Source organism: Carassius auratus, chromosome 32, assembly GCF_003368295.1.
Source record: "Carassius auratus strain Wakin chromosome 32, ASM336829v1, whole genome shotgun sequence".
Lineage (NCBI taxonomy): Eukaryota > Metazoa > Chordata > Actinopteri > Cypriniformes > Cyprinidae > Carassius > Carassius auratus.
Genome location: NC_039274.1, coordinates 8,567,350 through 8,583,871, shown reverse-complemented (window position 1 = coordinate 8,583,871; position 16,522 = coordinate 8,567,350). Strand labels below are relative to the sequence as shown.

The 16,522-nt window shown below is 38.7% G+C and overlaps 1 protein-coding gene across 5 annotated transcripts in view; it reads left to right on the top strand.

Annotated features, from left to right (window-relative positions):
- Positions 1-335: 335 nt before the first annotated feature.
- Positions 336-16,522, top strand: part of LOC113051527 (E3 ubiquitin-protein ligase Arkadia-like) — a 37,788-nt gene continuing 21,601 nt past the window's right edge. For 2 of the 5 annotated variants that reach the window (XM_026215358.1, XM_026215357.1), the window contains exons 1-3: positions 338-723; positions 8,327-9,315; positions 12,505-12,631. In XM_026215358.1, the coding sequence (XP_026071143.1) occupies positions 8,409-9,315; positions 12,505-12,631 (1,034 nt within the window). In that variant the 5' untranslated portion in view covers positions 338-723; positions 8,327-8,408. Of the gene's footprint in view, positions 724-8,326; positions 9,316-12,504; positions 12,632-16,522 lie in introns of all 5 variants that reach the window. The other 3 variants (XM_026215355.1, XM_026215354.1, XM_026215359.1) reach the window with 2 other exon arrangements.

Genomic DNA, 16,522 nt, shown 5'->3' with positions numbered 1-16,522 from the left:
TATATATATATATATATAATATCTACATTATAGATCAGTGGTGCTACCACGTTCTGCCACTGGAGAGCATGAGGGGACCAATTACATAACAACAGTAACGTAAACCAGCCAAGACTCACAAACCGCACTAAACTCTATATAGATTCAGAAGAGTCAGTAGTCTGCGATTATGATCATTCATGGGTTATTTACGTTCTAAATTTCAACTAGCCTTTAAGTAATGATGTGTGGTCCTCGAGAGTCGTCAAAGATACGAGAATGTCGTAAAATGTCGAAACGCTTGCTCGCACGCAGCAGCGGCGCTGTTCACACACACACACACACACACACACACATAGCAGCGCTCGAATGGACGCCGCGGATCGGCAGGAATGGGGACTCGCACCCGAGGGCAAACGGGGATGAATTCGTGCCACATATGACCGCTAAATAAAATGTTCTTTATGTACGTTTAGCTCGCCGTGACGTTGAACGTGTGTTATTGTGACTCGCGCGCGTATCCTGATATCTGTGAAGCGGAATCGTCGAAGTATCCGTCAGTTAGCGGGCGGCTAAAGCGCTGGGCCTCTCGCTGCTCTCTCGGGTTTGTGTGACTGTCAGTTTCACACAATCCTCCGCTGACGTTCACGCGCTTCCCCAATACTTTTTTTACTTCTATCGACGAAAATTGTACATTGGAAAGGGGCTTAAGTCCTAGAGGGATAGTTTCTGACGTGTACAGAGGTAAGTGGTGCTGTTTATGTTTGTTTTAACGCTACATTTCAGTTGGTTGAAGCTATTGTTTGACTAACTGGAGAGGCTAATAGCCAGCCGCTAGCAGTTTCAGTAGATAGTGTGTGTGTCCCATCCAGGCCCAGTGGACTACTGATACACAACTTGAGCTGTCACCATCGCTTAAATGCATCTTAGATGTCTATTTTAGTATGTTTTATCATATCCAGCTTTGTCGGCTGATTTGGTGAAGAAAGTGAGAACGACAACATCAACATGCCATCGGTGCTTTTCCTTTTCTGTTGTTTATCAGCCCCCTCGTTGTCCTTGTGTTGTGATTTATGGCATTGTTATCGAAGCAGATGTTATTTGATTGGAAATGTGAAAGCTGGCCTCATCATTTTAAGAGGGAATTGGTCAGCATTTCTTGCTCTCTTGAACAGCCAGCTGGATCAGATTCCAGCCTGTGCATTTCCAGTAACATTTTCAATCTGGCTCCTCTTGGGAGTATGGCATATGTGATGTTGACTCCCATAAAATCAGTGGCATCTGAAATAAAAGAGACCGGATTATTAATGTCACCATGGCTTGTTCACAACATCTTCTCTTTCAACTGTGCTCTTCCAACATCTGTTTTGGAAAAGTACATAATTTAAAATAAGAGGCAGTGTCTTATTTTCCTCCCAGTTGTGGTTATCTCCATATTTCATCCAGATATGAAAATGCTATGCCATTTGTCTTAATGTCTCATTAAAATATAATGTCATCTGCCTCTTTAAAGGATTAATTAGTATGTATTAATAATAAGTGTAAGACGTCATGCCTGGTGAAGGGATATTGTGTTTTTAGGCTTGTTAGTGTCTTGTTTTCTGGGCTTGATCTCTGTTTGGATATTTACTCCTGGCCTTCACATTGAAGGAAAGGCTGTCGCAGTGGTTTGGATGATATATTTTAGTTAATTCTTTCAAATGGTAGAATAGTTTAAATTAATGATGCAGGGCTGTAAAAGGGAAGTTCAGCATGAAATAAAACAGCAGGTTTTACTTCCCCTGTGGAAATATGTACAGCTGAATATTTACAATCGTCTTGGTCGGTAAGATTACACTGGCTTCAGAGATGAACCACACATCATCTTTTTAAGTGTGTTGTCAAAAATGTTTTTCATTATTATATTCAGATGTATCTATGTAGCTGAATATTTAGCTAAAAACAATAATAATATTAAAAATCACTTCTGAAAACACCCCACAAAAAGCAGTAGTATCGATCTGTAACATTAGACTGCCTAGACCTAGAGAACCGTATAATGTAATATCAAATGATTTAAAATCTATTCATAAGGAATATTTATTACATGATATTGATGTTTTGTGTGTTGTTTGAGTACTTGTTTTATGTTGATTGCCAGTAACAGCTGTATGTTAGATATGACATAACGTGTTCAAATAATTTATTTTGCTGAAGTTTGACAAAAAACAAAATCTTAAAAATACAAACAAAAACAAAAATTCTCAGTGCACCCTCCTCCGTGATGTAAAGAGAGAGTCTACTATTAATAAATGCAAAAAAAAACAAAAACTCACTAAAACAGTCCTTTTTTAGCCTCTCAGATGTAACTTTAATTATTATTGCCATTTTAAAAAAACAAAAACAAACAAAAAAAAACACTGTGTGGTGATTTTGAAGTTATATTTACAATTATTCTGCCACATTCTGGCTGTGTGTCCTGCTATTGCTTATGGCAGAGCTGCTCAACATAGATATACATAGCAATCCTTGGGGAAGGAATTAAAACCGTCCCCCATAATCCCCTATCTTCTAAAATCTGTATCCACCTTGGCGTCAAGAGACCTGCCGCAATGGGCCCCTCTGGGGCCGCCTCATATGGAAGTGCTGTGGTGCACTTTGTTGCGTGGCACAGTGGTACATCACTGGATGACAGGATCAGCCTCAGAGGAGTCTGGGAGAGCGGTCTAGCTCAGGGATGTTGATGAACACAGTCTCGATGAAATGAAAAGTGCTAAAATTAGCAATTCCTTCATTTCTGTACTGAGAGGTCACTTTGTGATGTTTTGATCTTCTGTTGGTCTCACGCATTCACGTGATGGGAAGTTGCAGGTCAGAGTTTAACAAACTTGAACTTTGAAGCAAAATATCTTTGCACAGTCTTGTGTTTCCTGTCTGACGCTTTCACATACGTATGAATGGAAGGCAATGGAACGAGAAGTCTAGTAAACGTGGCTTTAAGTGAATTGATGAATTACAATGTAAATGTTGTGCTCATCATTCCACAATGTGGGTGGGGGGAGTGGTTAGTGTGCGCACGATTGGCATGTTGTCAGAACCTGTCACTTTAGGTTCGAATCCCGAGATGAAACATGTATACAATTAGAATTAATATTTGAAAGTTGTGTTTTTCATGGTTCTGTTCTTGTAATGTGTTTTAACATCTCTGACAACCATGATTTTGACAACATTATTTTGGTCATAAAAAATTTACACTATTAAAAGACATCAAGCCACAATGCCTGCCACATATAAAGATTTTGATTTAAATATATAAACTGTTCTGCTGCATTAACTCCACATCTGTTAATCACACTTCGGAGCGGTGATTCCAAGCATCTGCTCTACGGGATCTCGACACCATGTCAAAATGTCAGTTTTGCGTCATCCATCCCTAGTTTTTTGTGGCTTGTCTATATAAAAATGTTTATCTAAATGTTTACCATTTTTATAAATTCACAGCATTTTAGGCACAGTTTGTTGTTTTTGAGATTATATTAAAAGGTTGTGAGAGGATTTCTTTTGGTCTGCTTTTGTGAAACTGGATATTGTTCAATATATGTGGGTCATAATAAAAGTTAGTTGTCTTGATAAGATTAGCTATAGGGATGCTGATATTGACCGTTTAACCGTTAACCGAAAGTAAAAATTTTGACCGATTAATACTATCAGTTAAACGGTTTAAACGTTTTTTTTTAAGGTTCTTTTTGTTTAGTTTGCTGCATGGTTTAGAAAATAAAATAGCCTAGGCTACTATATAGCTTATTTATTAACTCACGGAGCTCGTCGGCACGCTCAACCACACCCGTGACACATGCCTGCAGATTTTTTTTTTCTGAGCAAGGGAAGCAAAATGAAGCGAGCGAAAAGAAGCACTGTGTGGGATTATTTTAACAGAAAGGGCGACGAAGTTACCTGTAAATTATGCGGCGCCGTATTAAAATACAGCAGTAGCACAAGTACGACGCAGTACCATTTACGAAGCAAACACCCACAAGCTTCGAGTGATGAAGGGCAACAAACTCTGCCCTCCATGTTATCAGGGAGAAGATGCGATGCACAGCGATCTGAGGAGATAACGCACTGATTATCCAGAAGCAGAGGTTGACATCTACATGAGAGACGATCCTCCTTCTCTGGATATTAATCCTCTTGACTGGTGGAAAGCAAATGAAAGGCGCTTCCCGAAGCTGGCCACTCTAGCGAGACGTTACCTGTGTATTCCCGAAAAATCTGTCCCATTGGAGAGGGTGTTTTCTGCCACGGGTCTAACTGTCAGCAGGTTGCGTTCCAGACTGACCCCACATCATGTTGATATGTTGCTTTTTTTACAAAAAAATTAGACAAGGTTTTGAGGTAGGGCTGTTATTTTTATTTAACGAAAAATCTTAATCTAACGGAAAAAAATCCGGTTTGAAAGCTTCGTTCAAACGGATTGAGTGTTTTCTTTTTGTCATCTTAATTTGTTAATTATTTAAGTTAAAAATATATATATTTAGTGTAGGCCTATTTTGTATTTAATTTGTATTATTTTATTCTATTTTGCACGTTAAAATAAACCCTTTGATGAAAACAAAAATTTTTTGTATTTTTTTAAAGGGTCACAGATACGCTCAATTTTATTTGTATTTAATGCCAATTCAATATTATAATCTTATCAGTTAACGGTTAATAATCGATTAACGAGCGGCGGTTGTCGTTTGGGAAAATTAATAGAAATGAGCATCCCTAATTAGCAATATTGCTTTAGTAACAGTAAAACATTTTGACTGCGGTTACCTTACTTTTTTACTTTGAAGGAAGACATTTTGTAGAGGTTTTATTCTTTAAGTCTGTTTGGTAACTTTTTTTTTTTTTTTTTTTACTTTTAACCTTTCTGATACAGCAAAAGTTTCTTATTTATAAATCTTTTTTAGATTTAATTTCTATACAGTGAAGGAAAAAAATATATATTTTTTCATAATCATGCAGTTGTATTTTTCAAACATCTCTTTAAGAGTCAAATTTTTGTACGTTACCTGTTGATTTTTGTTCATGGTATTTAGTTACAATAAATGATTTACAAAAAAGAGACATAGGATATGTTTTATTTCATTATTCAATCACATTATGGAATCAAAACTGGGAATTGAAAATAATCAGAATCGGTAAGCAGAAACGGAATCAATAAAATTCAAACAAATCAAATAAATGATGTTCTTTTGAAATTTCTATTCCTCAAAGAGTCCTAAAACAACGTCACGGTTTCCAGGGAAATAGAAGTAAAATATAAGTAAAAAAATATAATCAGCACAAAGGGTGTGAACACTGATAAGAATATGATCAATTCAATTCAGATTTGCCATCACAGGAATCAATTGCATAAACTGCTTGATTTTTGGATGCAGATTTAAGTTCATGTTTATCATCAAACAGTAACATATTTAAAATGTAAGAATCAAATTTTTATATGGTGAAATTCAATTATTCTGTTTATTTTGGTTTTATTCAAATAAAATTAACCATTGGTTTTCCATAGTGGCATACCTTCAGATCATGTAAACCACAGTTAAAACCACACAAATAGCACCTCAATACCATGGTACCAAGTCGGTACAAAATTTTTTTAAATGTCATGGTACCAGGTTTCTTTAAGTACCAGTGGTACAGAGTACCCAGTCAACCCGGTTCTTGACGCATACAGCGCTATGATTTCCGTGAAGCAGAAAACACAGACGCAATCTCAAAATCCAGTCATGAAAATGAAACTTACATTTTTAATATGGACAGTCATGGAAGTTAGCATAAATTAATCAAATCAAATCTCCATATGGACCAGTATCTGTAAATCTTAAGCTGCAAAAGTTGGTTGAAATGTGAATCTTGCATGTTCTGCGCGTCTCTATGTGAATGAATGAATGGCACTCTCAATTAGGACACAAATACATAAACAACATCGCCAGAACTGTTCTGAGTCACTTCACAAGCATTTTACGATTTAATTTGAGTAAAACTAGTGTCAATTTAAAATTAAGTCAAAATAAGTTCATTTTTATATAAAGGCATTGTGCTAGAAATTTTACAATTATTTAGTAGAGTGTATCGGATACTGCTTCTACTGTTATAAAACTAAAATAAAAAATAATATAAAAACAAAAATAATAAAAAGAAAAAAAGAAAACCATTTTCTTTTAAAGAAATAATTCAGACAATATTTCTTCCATGTTTTAATTTTGATAGCAAATCCTCTTTATTTACCCCAAAATAAAATATTTAAATTTCATTAATTAAAAGACGAATGAATTTTGGGTGAAACTTGTTTACTGTTTTTCATAATTATATGACTTGTAGAAAAACTTAAAACACAAATGTAAATAAGTATAAAAATGGCATTGGTTTTATTTTTAGTTTGTGTTATTTATTTTTTAAATTAGCATATTTTTGTGTTTTGCTTTGGTACCGAGGACCGTGGATTTTCACTGGTATCGGTACCGAATACTGACATTTTGTTCAACACTAAATTCAAGCACTTCACTTTGGATCTCACAGCACTGTTTAGCTGTTTAGTCACGTGACAGATTTATCACGATTAAATGCATCTGCTCTAGTGAGCTCACGCTGCGCTGTCGATTGAACTTTGAGCCAATAAATGCTGTGTGGTGCGATTCAGATGAGTAGTGCCGTTTCGTTCTGCTTCTGGTGCATAAACAATTTTTTTTATTCAAACTCTTGTTATTGTCTTGAGGAAAATTATATTGTGATAATTATCCTTATCAATATATCGCCCAGCCCTACATGTAATACTTAGTTAAAATAATACATCGTAATACATAATAAAAACAGTTTGATTTCATGGAACTGTTTTTTTCATTGTACATTTTTCAGGGCAGTCCTTTCTTTGTGAGTTTTATTTCTGATTAATGTAATGTCAGTATACTATCCTGAAGCACACACAAACTGTGGCAGTATCGACTTCTGGAATGTTTCGTCTTTGGAGTTCTATATAAAGGAAAGTACTTGGGCTCTTTGCCACCAGACAGAAAAGTGGACTCAAAAACAGAGACTATATTCCCTGTGAAACAGATGACTGCTTTCATAATTTAAAGGTAAGGGAACTCTGGGCCTTGTCTTGGTTGCTGTGAAGCGTAAGGCGTTTGGGGCATGGTGCCACTCTGGGTGTCGAGATGTTAATTAGGGAGGGTGATGGGATTCTGCTGAATGGAAGAGTAATCAGAAACATGGAGAAATTTTGATTAAAGGGGGAATAATGGTTGTGAGATGAGCATTAAAGAGGTAATGAATAAAATGGCTGAATTGTTAGATTTTCATAATCAAAGGAGCAAGATTCTTTGTGGACGTTGGTAATCACTGTGACAATTATGGCCAGTGATGGATAAATAGCCATTATGCAAGCAAGCAGGAACTTAATTTGAGACGGAATTAATTATGTTGCTTCAGCACTAATAACTGTATTATTTAAGGACCATTTAAGGACTCTTCATATAGCTAAACCTGTATTGAATACTATTATATGCAAAACAACAAACAGCTGTCTGCTATAAGGCCTCGCATTGTGTGAGAGAAGAGGGTTGTTCTTTTCCTTTGTTGTTTTCACAAAGATAAAGGAAAAATAGATGAGGGTGGGAAATAATGACCCCTAGCACCATTATCCTGTGCTTGTTAGATTTATTTTGTAGTCTTTTGCAGGAGGTATTAAGCAACTCCCTGAAATGTATGTAGTTGCTCGTTTCTGTCTACATGGTGCAAGCGATGACCTTTCTTTAGACACCATTTCCTTTCTTTTATTGCAGCACGACAAGAGCTGCCTGACTCATGCTCGGCCAGAAATGGCTGCTAAAACTACGTTCACAACAAAGTGAGACCTAGGTTTTGCATTGGAAACATAGAGGGCTGATTGTTTTCCTATACGCACCTTCTGTTTCACAAAGAACTGTGGCCAGTATCGATAAGCCACTAGTTATTTTCATGCAGTGGCAGATAACCAAGTGGCAATATTAAAACTCAATATTATGTAGTGGGTATAAAGAGGGAGAGAAATTATTATTCAGCAAAATGTATTAATGTGATCACAAGTGACAGAGTAAAAAAAAAAAAACAACAACTTTCTATTCAAAGAATCCTGAAAAAATGTATTATGGTTTTCACAAAAATATTAAGTGGCACAAATGTATTCAACATTGACAAAAATAAGGAATGTTTTTTTTTCAACCCTTTGTTTAACCTTCTGTTGCACTGTTTATGTAACTTTGTCTTGGTCTATTGTTCATATAACTACTTATATTTTAGGGACAATATTCTAATTTTCTGCCTGTTTCTCTGTTTTTTCCAGTTGTGTGATTGCTGGATCTCCAATGGAACCCTAGGATTCGTTGTATCGAGCCTCAGCGGCACTTTGTCGTGGGTTAGTCGCAATGAAGAGTGAGATTCCCTCTGATGTACGACGTAAGCAGGACCCCCTGAAGGGGCCTCTGGCTAACCCTGAACCCATGGAGACGGCTAAGAGCTTCCCCGCTGAGATGGATGTGATTGGAAAGGTAGGAAGTGATTTCCCTTCTCCGCTATGTCCGGAGACCAGACATCGGCCTTCACGAGATGCTGGAGGTCGCAAAGACTGTGAAAGAGGGTTGACGGGACGCAAAAAGCGCAAGTTCCAGCAGCCTGGGCCATCGTATTGTTCTCTGAAGGAAGCACCAGTGAGTGAGGCAACCCTCACTCCTCCCCACCACAGGCCCATGCTGTTAGAGACACATAGTGAAGACGAGAGGATCCCAGAGTCCTCGCTGAGTGACTGTGCCTCTTCGCCCTCCTCCAGCCTTCGGTTTGGTGACTCGGACACTCTTAGCTCAGAGGAGGACGGTAGGCCGATGACGGTTAGACAACAGCAGCTCAAGGCTCCTGGTTCTGCCTCCACGGGCAGTGCAGGAGGTGGGACGGGCACGGCAGTAGGCATGCGGTCAATAGCTGCCCGGACTCGTGCCAGTAGGTCACATAAGTGGGCACGGCTTGAGCCAGAAAGCAATCATGTGAAACGTCCATGTCTCAGCTCACGGAGGCCATTGCACAGGAAGCGTTTTGTGAAAGGCGGGGCAGGAGGCGGGGCTCAGCGGACTCCAAAGCAGAAGGAGCGATTACTGCTGCAGAGGAAGAAGCGAGAGGTGATTGCACGGAAGAAGTATGCCCTCCTCCATAGTACCAGCAGCTCCAGTGAGGAGCTGACCTCTGACTCGTCCTCCCCTTCCTCCACTGAGGCAGAGGATGAGCTGTACGTGGATGTTAGCAGCAGTAGCAGCCAAGCCAGTACTGTGGCTGTGGCCTCAGGTAAATCGCTTTTTATTATTTTAATCACTACATGCTGTTTTTTTTTACAGGAAGTTGTGGAAAGGACAAAAAGAACTTACTGTTTGTTCATGTTGTACTTGTTTTGGTTTAAACAAGAACATTTGCTATTCTTCATTTCTGAACAGTCTGAAAATTATTTTTGTATTTAAAAAAAGAAAAAGAAAAGTAAAATACATAAATATTGAATACTTTTCATACTTGCACAGTTCACTTAAAACAACAATCCACTGATGTTGGACGTTTTTTTTGTTCACCAAAGAACCTGTATCACAACACAACTCTTTTTTACTTTGATAATTGTAAGAAATGCATTTTGAGCACCAAATCAGCATATTATAATTGAAGAATCATGTCACACATTTTTGATCAAATAAATTCAGATTTCTTCAAAAATTAAACTGCTCTCTGACCCCAAACTTATGACGTGTATATTTTTCTATTCTCTTTGCTTAAATGTGATGTTTTAGGAGGACTTTTTTGCATGCAGCCTCCATTTGAAATCAAATGTCATGTATTTCCTGCCAAATTTCTTAATCTTTAACATAAAAAACATTAGGTTTCATATCAGTTTTTTGAGTTAGCTCACTAAATCTGATTAAGAGTTATCAGGTTGGAAAGCAGAGAGATTCTTTGGAAATGAGTGGATAAGATCAGAGAAGATCTCAAAGGTTTTCATAGTTCATTCCTTCCTGCAGGTTTGCAATGTTAAATCACTTCTAAGGGTGTAACGCTACACAGGCGGCAAAATGCATAGCATTGCTCTCTTCACTTTTATATCTGTTTTGAACCATGTTGTTTCCAAAGCTTCAGTTTAATGGCACTTATGTCTGTCTTGCAAATGCTCTAAAGAACGCTGAAGGTGAACAGAAATTCAGCTGTCTGCTTATAGCGCATCAGTCACGCTCATCATGAAAATGAGTGAAACGCACACATTTTTATCAAATAATATGTCATAAATAGCAGTTCACTTCCACGATTTGGTATGACTGCATTCATATCAGCAGCAAACTGTACCAGAGTACACTTAACCCATATTCCAGACCACCCCTATTAAGCGGACGGAATATTATTTTTTTTTTATTTTTCTTTTGAGTCTTTTATCACAGAACGGTAACAATCTTTCATTGTTATAGACATTAGTTTAAGCTAAAAAAAATTTTTTCAAAAAAAAGAATGATATTGCGCATGAAATAATATGGTTGTGTGTTTACCTCTGTAAATTGAAGCTATGTTTGGTAGTGTGATAATTTTTTGTGGGCAGTGTGGGGAACAGTGTAAGAGCAGGGTGCTAAGCAGCAGCACTCAGTGGGAGAGCGACCTTAACAACACACCCCAGAGAATGATGATGAATCTCCCGAGCCACAAGCTCTTGCCTCAGTGCACAAACATGCCTAACACAGATAGTACGACACAACAACCTTACAGTGCTGAAGTAGACTTGTTTTAACATTGCATTCAGTGTAAAGTGCAAGTGGTGTACATGCTAACTAGTGCCACGATCTGCATGTGAGAAGCAAAAATTTGAGCCTGACTGCTGTAAAAAAAAAAAAGCCATTATTAATAGATGTTTAGAAATTATGACAGGAAAGCTGATACCATGAATGGGCGCACAAAGTAAAGTCACATTTAGATCTTTTATTGAAAACCAAATCATGGCACTACTGTTATTCATATAAGTGTTTTTCAGGTTGTCTCATTTATGTATTTCTGGATGTCATTTTCTGTAGAAAATGGAGCTTGTATAGAAGTTTTCTATGCACCCTGAGACATGAACCAGCTATGCTTGGTGAGCTTTATTTTGAACACACCCTGGGCCTCTTGACACCAACTCCAGGCAGAGCTTGAGTAAAAGAAAGAATGAGAAGTCAAGAAGGAGAGCCAATCAGAAAAGAGACAAGCGATTGTACTACAAAAGCCTGTGCCAGCATACTGCAAAGCATATCTTTGACCTACATTTAGCTTCCCCGGCGCATACATAAACGCGCCTGCCTGAAGCATTGGTTGGCTCTATTGCTGAACCAAACCATCCTCAATTAAACAGCTGTAGCTACTGAGGTTGATATTGCTTCTGCTCTAGATTGAGTGGGGCCAAGTGTAGCTTTCAGAAGACTTGGGAAGCTCAGATAACACTATGAAAGAAATGATTGAAGCAGGTGATGACCACTGATCTCTTTGATAGTAGTGTGTGTATGCATCCTTCTCATCATAAAACCTGCAGGGATTCTGTTGGACATTTTAAATATAGATGTATGTTGGTTATACTTCAAAAATAATCATTTTACCAGTGAAGCCCTTCACTGATTCATGTTTTGAATGTTTTTGTGGTGGCAAACGTCATCATATGTGATTTAAAGATTTTTAGTGGCCACAAATCTCATGCAATTAGATACAGATGTCACTCTTCTTGAATTCCTGTATAACGCTTGATGCTTTCATGAGGTTGGACCAAAATTACTGTAAATGGACAACAGAGATAGATAGGCTATCTGCCCTGTGCAAAATGAAATAACACCTGCTCTTATCTGATTTAAACAAGTGATTCTCTGGGGGGGATTCCATGGGAATTTCAATCCATCAGTCTATTTTTCAAACCACTTATTTATGGTTGTGGGGCCATGGGAATTTTCTATAATAAACATATGTTTTTATAATTATGCCAAGCACTCAGATATTTTATTGGTTAAAAATTCTAAGTAAAACATATATTAAAGAAAAAATCTCATCATTAGTACTACAAAAAAGGGACCTTGGGGGTTTAGAACCATCATGAATTAAACTTTCACTTTTCACATATTTGAATTGTATATTAAAGTGGTTATTCAGTGTTATTTCCTCAAAAGAACATGTTGAAGGCCGTGTGAACCAAAAGAGCAACTTAGTATCAGTGCAGATGCAAGTTCAGCTGAAGTGAGACACGCAATGTAAATCACTGAGGCCTGAAATCATGGTTTCATTTAGGCTATTCTACAAAAATAATCAACATGTATAATAGAAATATACCATAAAAGTAAAATGAGTTCTTGTTGACTCAGTTATATCTCTTCATCTTCATGTATCAGTTTCCATAATTGTTCTGAATCAGGTGTATTTGCTTTATGCAAGTAGATTGAAGTGCATTATTGGTTGAATGTTAGCATTGATGAGCTTAATTTCCATGTTATCATTCAGGTGTCCTGGATGAGGATGTGGTTGTGATTGAAGCGACTCCTGCACCTGCAGTGCCTGCCAGCGAGGAGATCAACGTCACCTCCACGGACAGTGAAGTGGAGATCGTTACGGTTGGAGATGCCTTCAGGTGAGAATTCCCATCAATATGTCCTTTTAACTGGATTTCATCAAGTATCGTAATATTTGCAAAAAGGAAATGTCTGATGAATCATATTTAAAGATCTTCACATGGCATTATGTGAAACATATGTGGTGTTCATGGCTGTTTACGACTATGGTGAGAAGCTGTTGGTACCTGATGAGAGGGCACATCTGTGTTTAGACATGAAGCTGGCGGTCTCCATTGTTATGAAGGCATTCCATTGTAGAGCCCGAACAATATGTGTTTTTGGGGCCGATACTGATATCAGGGGGTAAAAAAAAAAGGCAGATATTGATATATTGGCTGTTATTTTTTGTGTAGAAATTTGGGGGATCCCTTCAGCTCGAGGAGCCCTCTCGAACACCACTCTCCGCACGTCGGTGCCCCCCCAGGATTGCTAGATCGGTCGGCACTGGACCACAAATTTAACCACCCATAGCTCCTGAACCCAGGGGGCTGTCGACACGGAGTGGTCTCATTTGAAAGAGGACCTCTAGACATACACTACGATTGTGTTCCAGAGGGTTCCTCGAGCTGAAGGGATCCCGTGAATTTGGTGCGAATTCTCCGAGCTGTTATGGAGATATGGACGTTCAAAATTTCAGTGGTTTTCCATAGACTTAAACTTTAAAGTGTTTCATCCAGGTCGCCAGTACTAAACAATGGAGCACACTCTGCTGGACAAACTAAGTAATTAATTACACCATTTCAAGCATTTAATCTGCATTATATGTTATGTAAAAAAAAGAGGCTCATATTGGCCGATAATATCGGCAAAACGATATATCGGTTGGGCTCTATTCCTTTAAAGTTTTTAATGTTGGTGTCATAGCTGTTAGCCTTATGAATTATCCGCAGTGCTGATGCTCTCCACACATGGAGAAACTGCACTTTTGTTCATAACCACTCCTCTAGCCCCAGCTGGGCTGCTTTGACCCAAGGTTTTCGTCAGGCCAAAAAACCCGGGCCGTTGGCCCCAAGGAAGCACCGTCCAAGCTCTGGAAGTGACAGTGGAAACATGACTGGCCCTGGCATGCGCTAGCAAGCCCGCTTTTGGCTCGACAGTGGAAGTGCGGCTATTGAGTTCACAGAAGAGCAGAGATTTTGCATGTAGATTTGATTTTCAGATTGCTGCACACACCATATCCTTTTAATAAATGCTGCAGCCTCTGGTATTTTGGCTGGGTTCACCCAAATTATGTCAGATGGAGCTCTCAGAAGGCTTCCCCTTTGAAATCTGATAGAAGCTTTGAACTCAATTACATCTGATATGGTTTTGACTGAACTACACGCCTGCTCCATTGCTTGGTTAGGTTTTGCTCTCCTGCTTCTCTCCTAATTGTTAGGTGTCTATTCGTAAGCTGAGAATTATCGTTTTAATCTATTACTTTTTTAACTGCTGCCAGAAATAGTGCTGGCTGCCACCACACGCCTGCCAGCAAAGTCATTAAGTTTAGACCGTCGAGTACCACATTGTCGTCATCATTGGCCATGCATTGGAGGTTGATCAGTGGTGTGATTGTCTATCAAAGAACCTGAATCATTCAGAAGTTACACATCCTCAGGCTGTTTATTCAGTGGTGCATGTTTGCATGTTTTATCCCATAGTGTTCAAGGAAGCCCATATACCTCTGTGATGGCATGAATGAGGTGAAACACAAGTTTTCACAGTCAGTCAAGCCTGTAGGGATGTTTTTTAACATTCAGACAAACATAAATAAGTGATTTTATGGTTGCCAGCTGTAAAGAATCACTGAGTTGGAAAAATGATCACCCCACTTGCGTCAGTATTTGGTTGAACCACCTTTTTTTGATCACCTTTAATTATAGCCTTTAGTCTGTTGGGATATTTCTCTTTCTAACTTTGCACACCTAGACTTAGCAATATTTGCCCACTCTTCTTTTTAGAACTGCTCAAGTTCAGTTTAATGTGATAGTGGAAAGAAAAAGCCAGAGGAAAGCCTCAGTGATTCACGAGGATTCATTTGCCCATCCCTACCCCCTGCATATTTCATTGTGCATGACATGATTTACACACAGCGTGTGGCTTCTCCAGGTCGTGCTTACCAGGCGACGTCAGAAAAGCATCAGTACGTTATAATCGGTTATGGTTTATTACTGAACCGATACCAAATTGTCCTCGAAAAAACAATTAATTTCGACACCCCTGTGTGTGTGTGTGGTAAGTTAATGAAATAATGTGTATACAATACAGTACAGTACATGGTGTCATATAAAAAAGTATTCATTAAAGTAATTAATTTGAGTAGATGCTGCATTAGTAGAGAAAGAACAGCAGTATATTTTCCGACAAGGCTGAGAGGATGCCAACTTTAGTGGTACTTCAAGTGGTAGAAAAAATGTGACCCAAATGTTCGATGTCACGACTGTTACCATTAGTTTATATCCAGCTAGTCGCTTCTATGCATTTGTTAGCCAATGAAACTGCATATTTAAAGCAAGTGACGTGAGAAAGAAAATGTATATGTTCATGCAGCCGACAGAAGCATGAACAAATCAAAACCTACCGGATTTCAGTTATTTTTTTATTTCCGCTGTACTGCATATTTTGTTAATTAAATAAAATAATCATCAAGTGTTCTAAAATAGAAGCAACTAAAGTGGGAAAATATACACACAGTTACAGTGTGAGACTCATGTGACTTGTTTTTTTAACTGGTAAAATCACATGACAAAGTACACCAGTGCTCCCTGTGCTCTGTCCCTACAGCTGAGGCGGGCTGTGTCTCATTTCTATTCCCTGCCTGCGGTCATGTGCTTTGTGTTTGAGTGTAGAATCACATCCCATCAACGAAGCTCGAAGACTGTCTTGTTTTCAGTTTGTGGTTAGTTTGGCTAGCTATATAGAGAGCAGTTATATCGTTTTTTTTTGTTTGTTTGTGTGTGCTTAATTGGGTATCCCCTCGTCCACTTGCACATTGTTTTCTCTGCATCGGTAAAATCAGTTCCCTCATTTATTTTATGTAAAGGTCATGAGGACCACCATCCCTCTTCAAGCAACAGCATAGGAACACTGCTGAAATCATGCGGTCCTGCATTATATGGCTTTAGTGTGGAGTGTGAGGATGAGAGGGAGAGATAGTGTGCAAGAATGTGGGCTTGTGTGTTTGTGACTGACCGTGTGTCTGCTGTGGTTTGGATTGGACTTCAGTGAAGGGGGAGGGAGAGGCTTAACAGCTTAGGAAAACATCACATGGCCAAGGTCAGAGGAAAAGGAGGGTCTTTTGTGAATAGCAAGGTGAATAGGTACAGTTTGCATTCTGTTAGCAATGCAGATACAGTGATAAAGTGTTTTTTTTGGGTGTGTTTGTGCAGTAGTGATTACTACCTCTCAAATAACTACAGCAGTGAGTTGAAAAGCAACTTGTGTTCTGTTCAGTGTTTGGAATAACGGCGTTTAAAAGAACGGCGTTAGGTAACGGCGTTATTTTTTCAGTAACGCGGTAATCTAACTAATTACTTTTCCCGTCGTTACAACGCCGTTAACGTTACTGAACGTTAAATGCGGTGCGTTACTATGCATTGATTTAATAAACTAGTATGCAATCCGAACGGACCCCTGGCTCACACAGTGAGTGAGCAGGTGGGTTAATGACGAGATAAGCGGTTGTGATTGGCTAAGGCAGAGTCATGTGGCTACCATGAATCACATGACTCTGCCTTAGCCAATCAGAGCCAGTGTTTTTACACGCAGCTGGGCCAGCGGCGCCAAACACACACACACACGCAACAGCTACACAGAGATTCGTAGCAGAGATGGCGAGTCCGGAGCAATCCGATGTAAAGTTGGCATTTTCAAGGTGAAGATATAAGCACTACTTCAAATTCATTGTGGTCAAAGGCAAGAACGTGCAT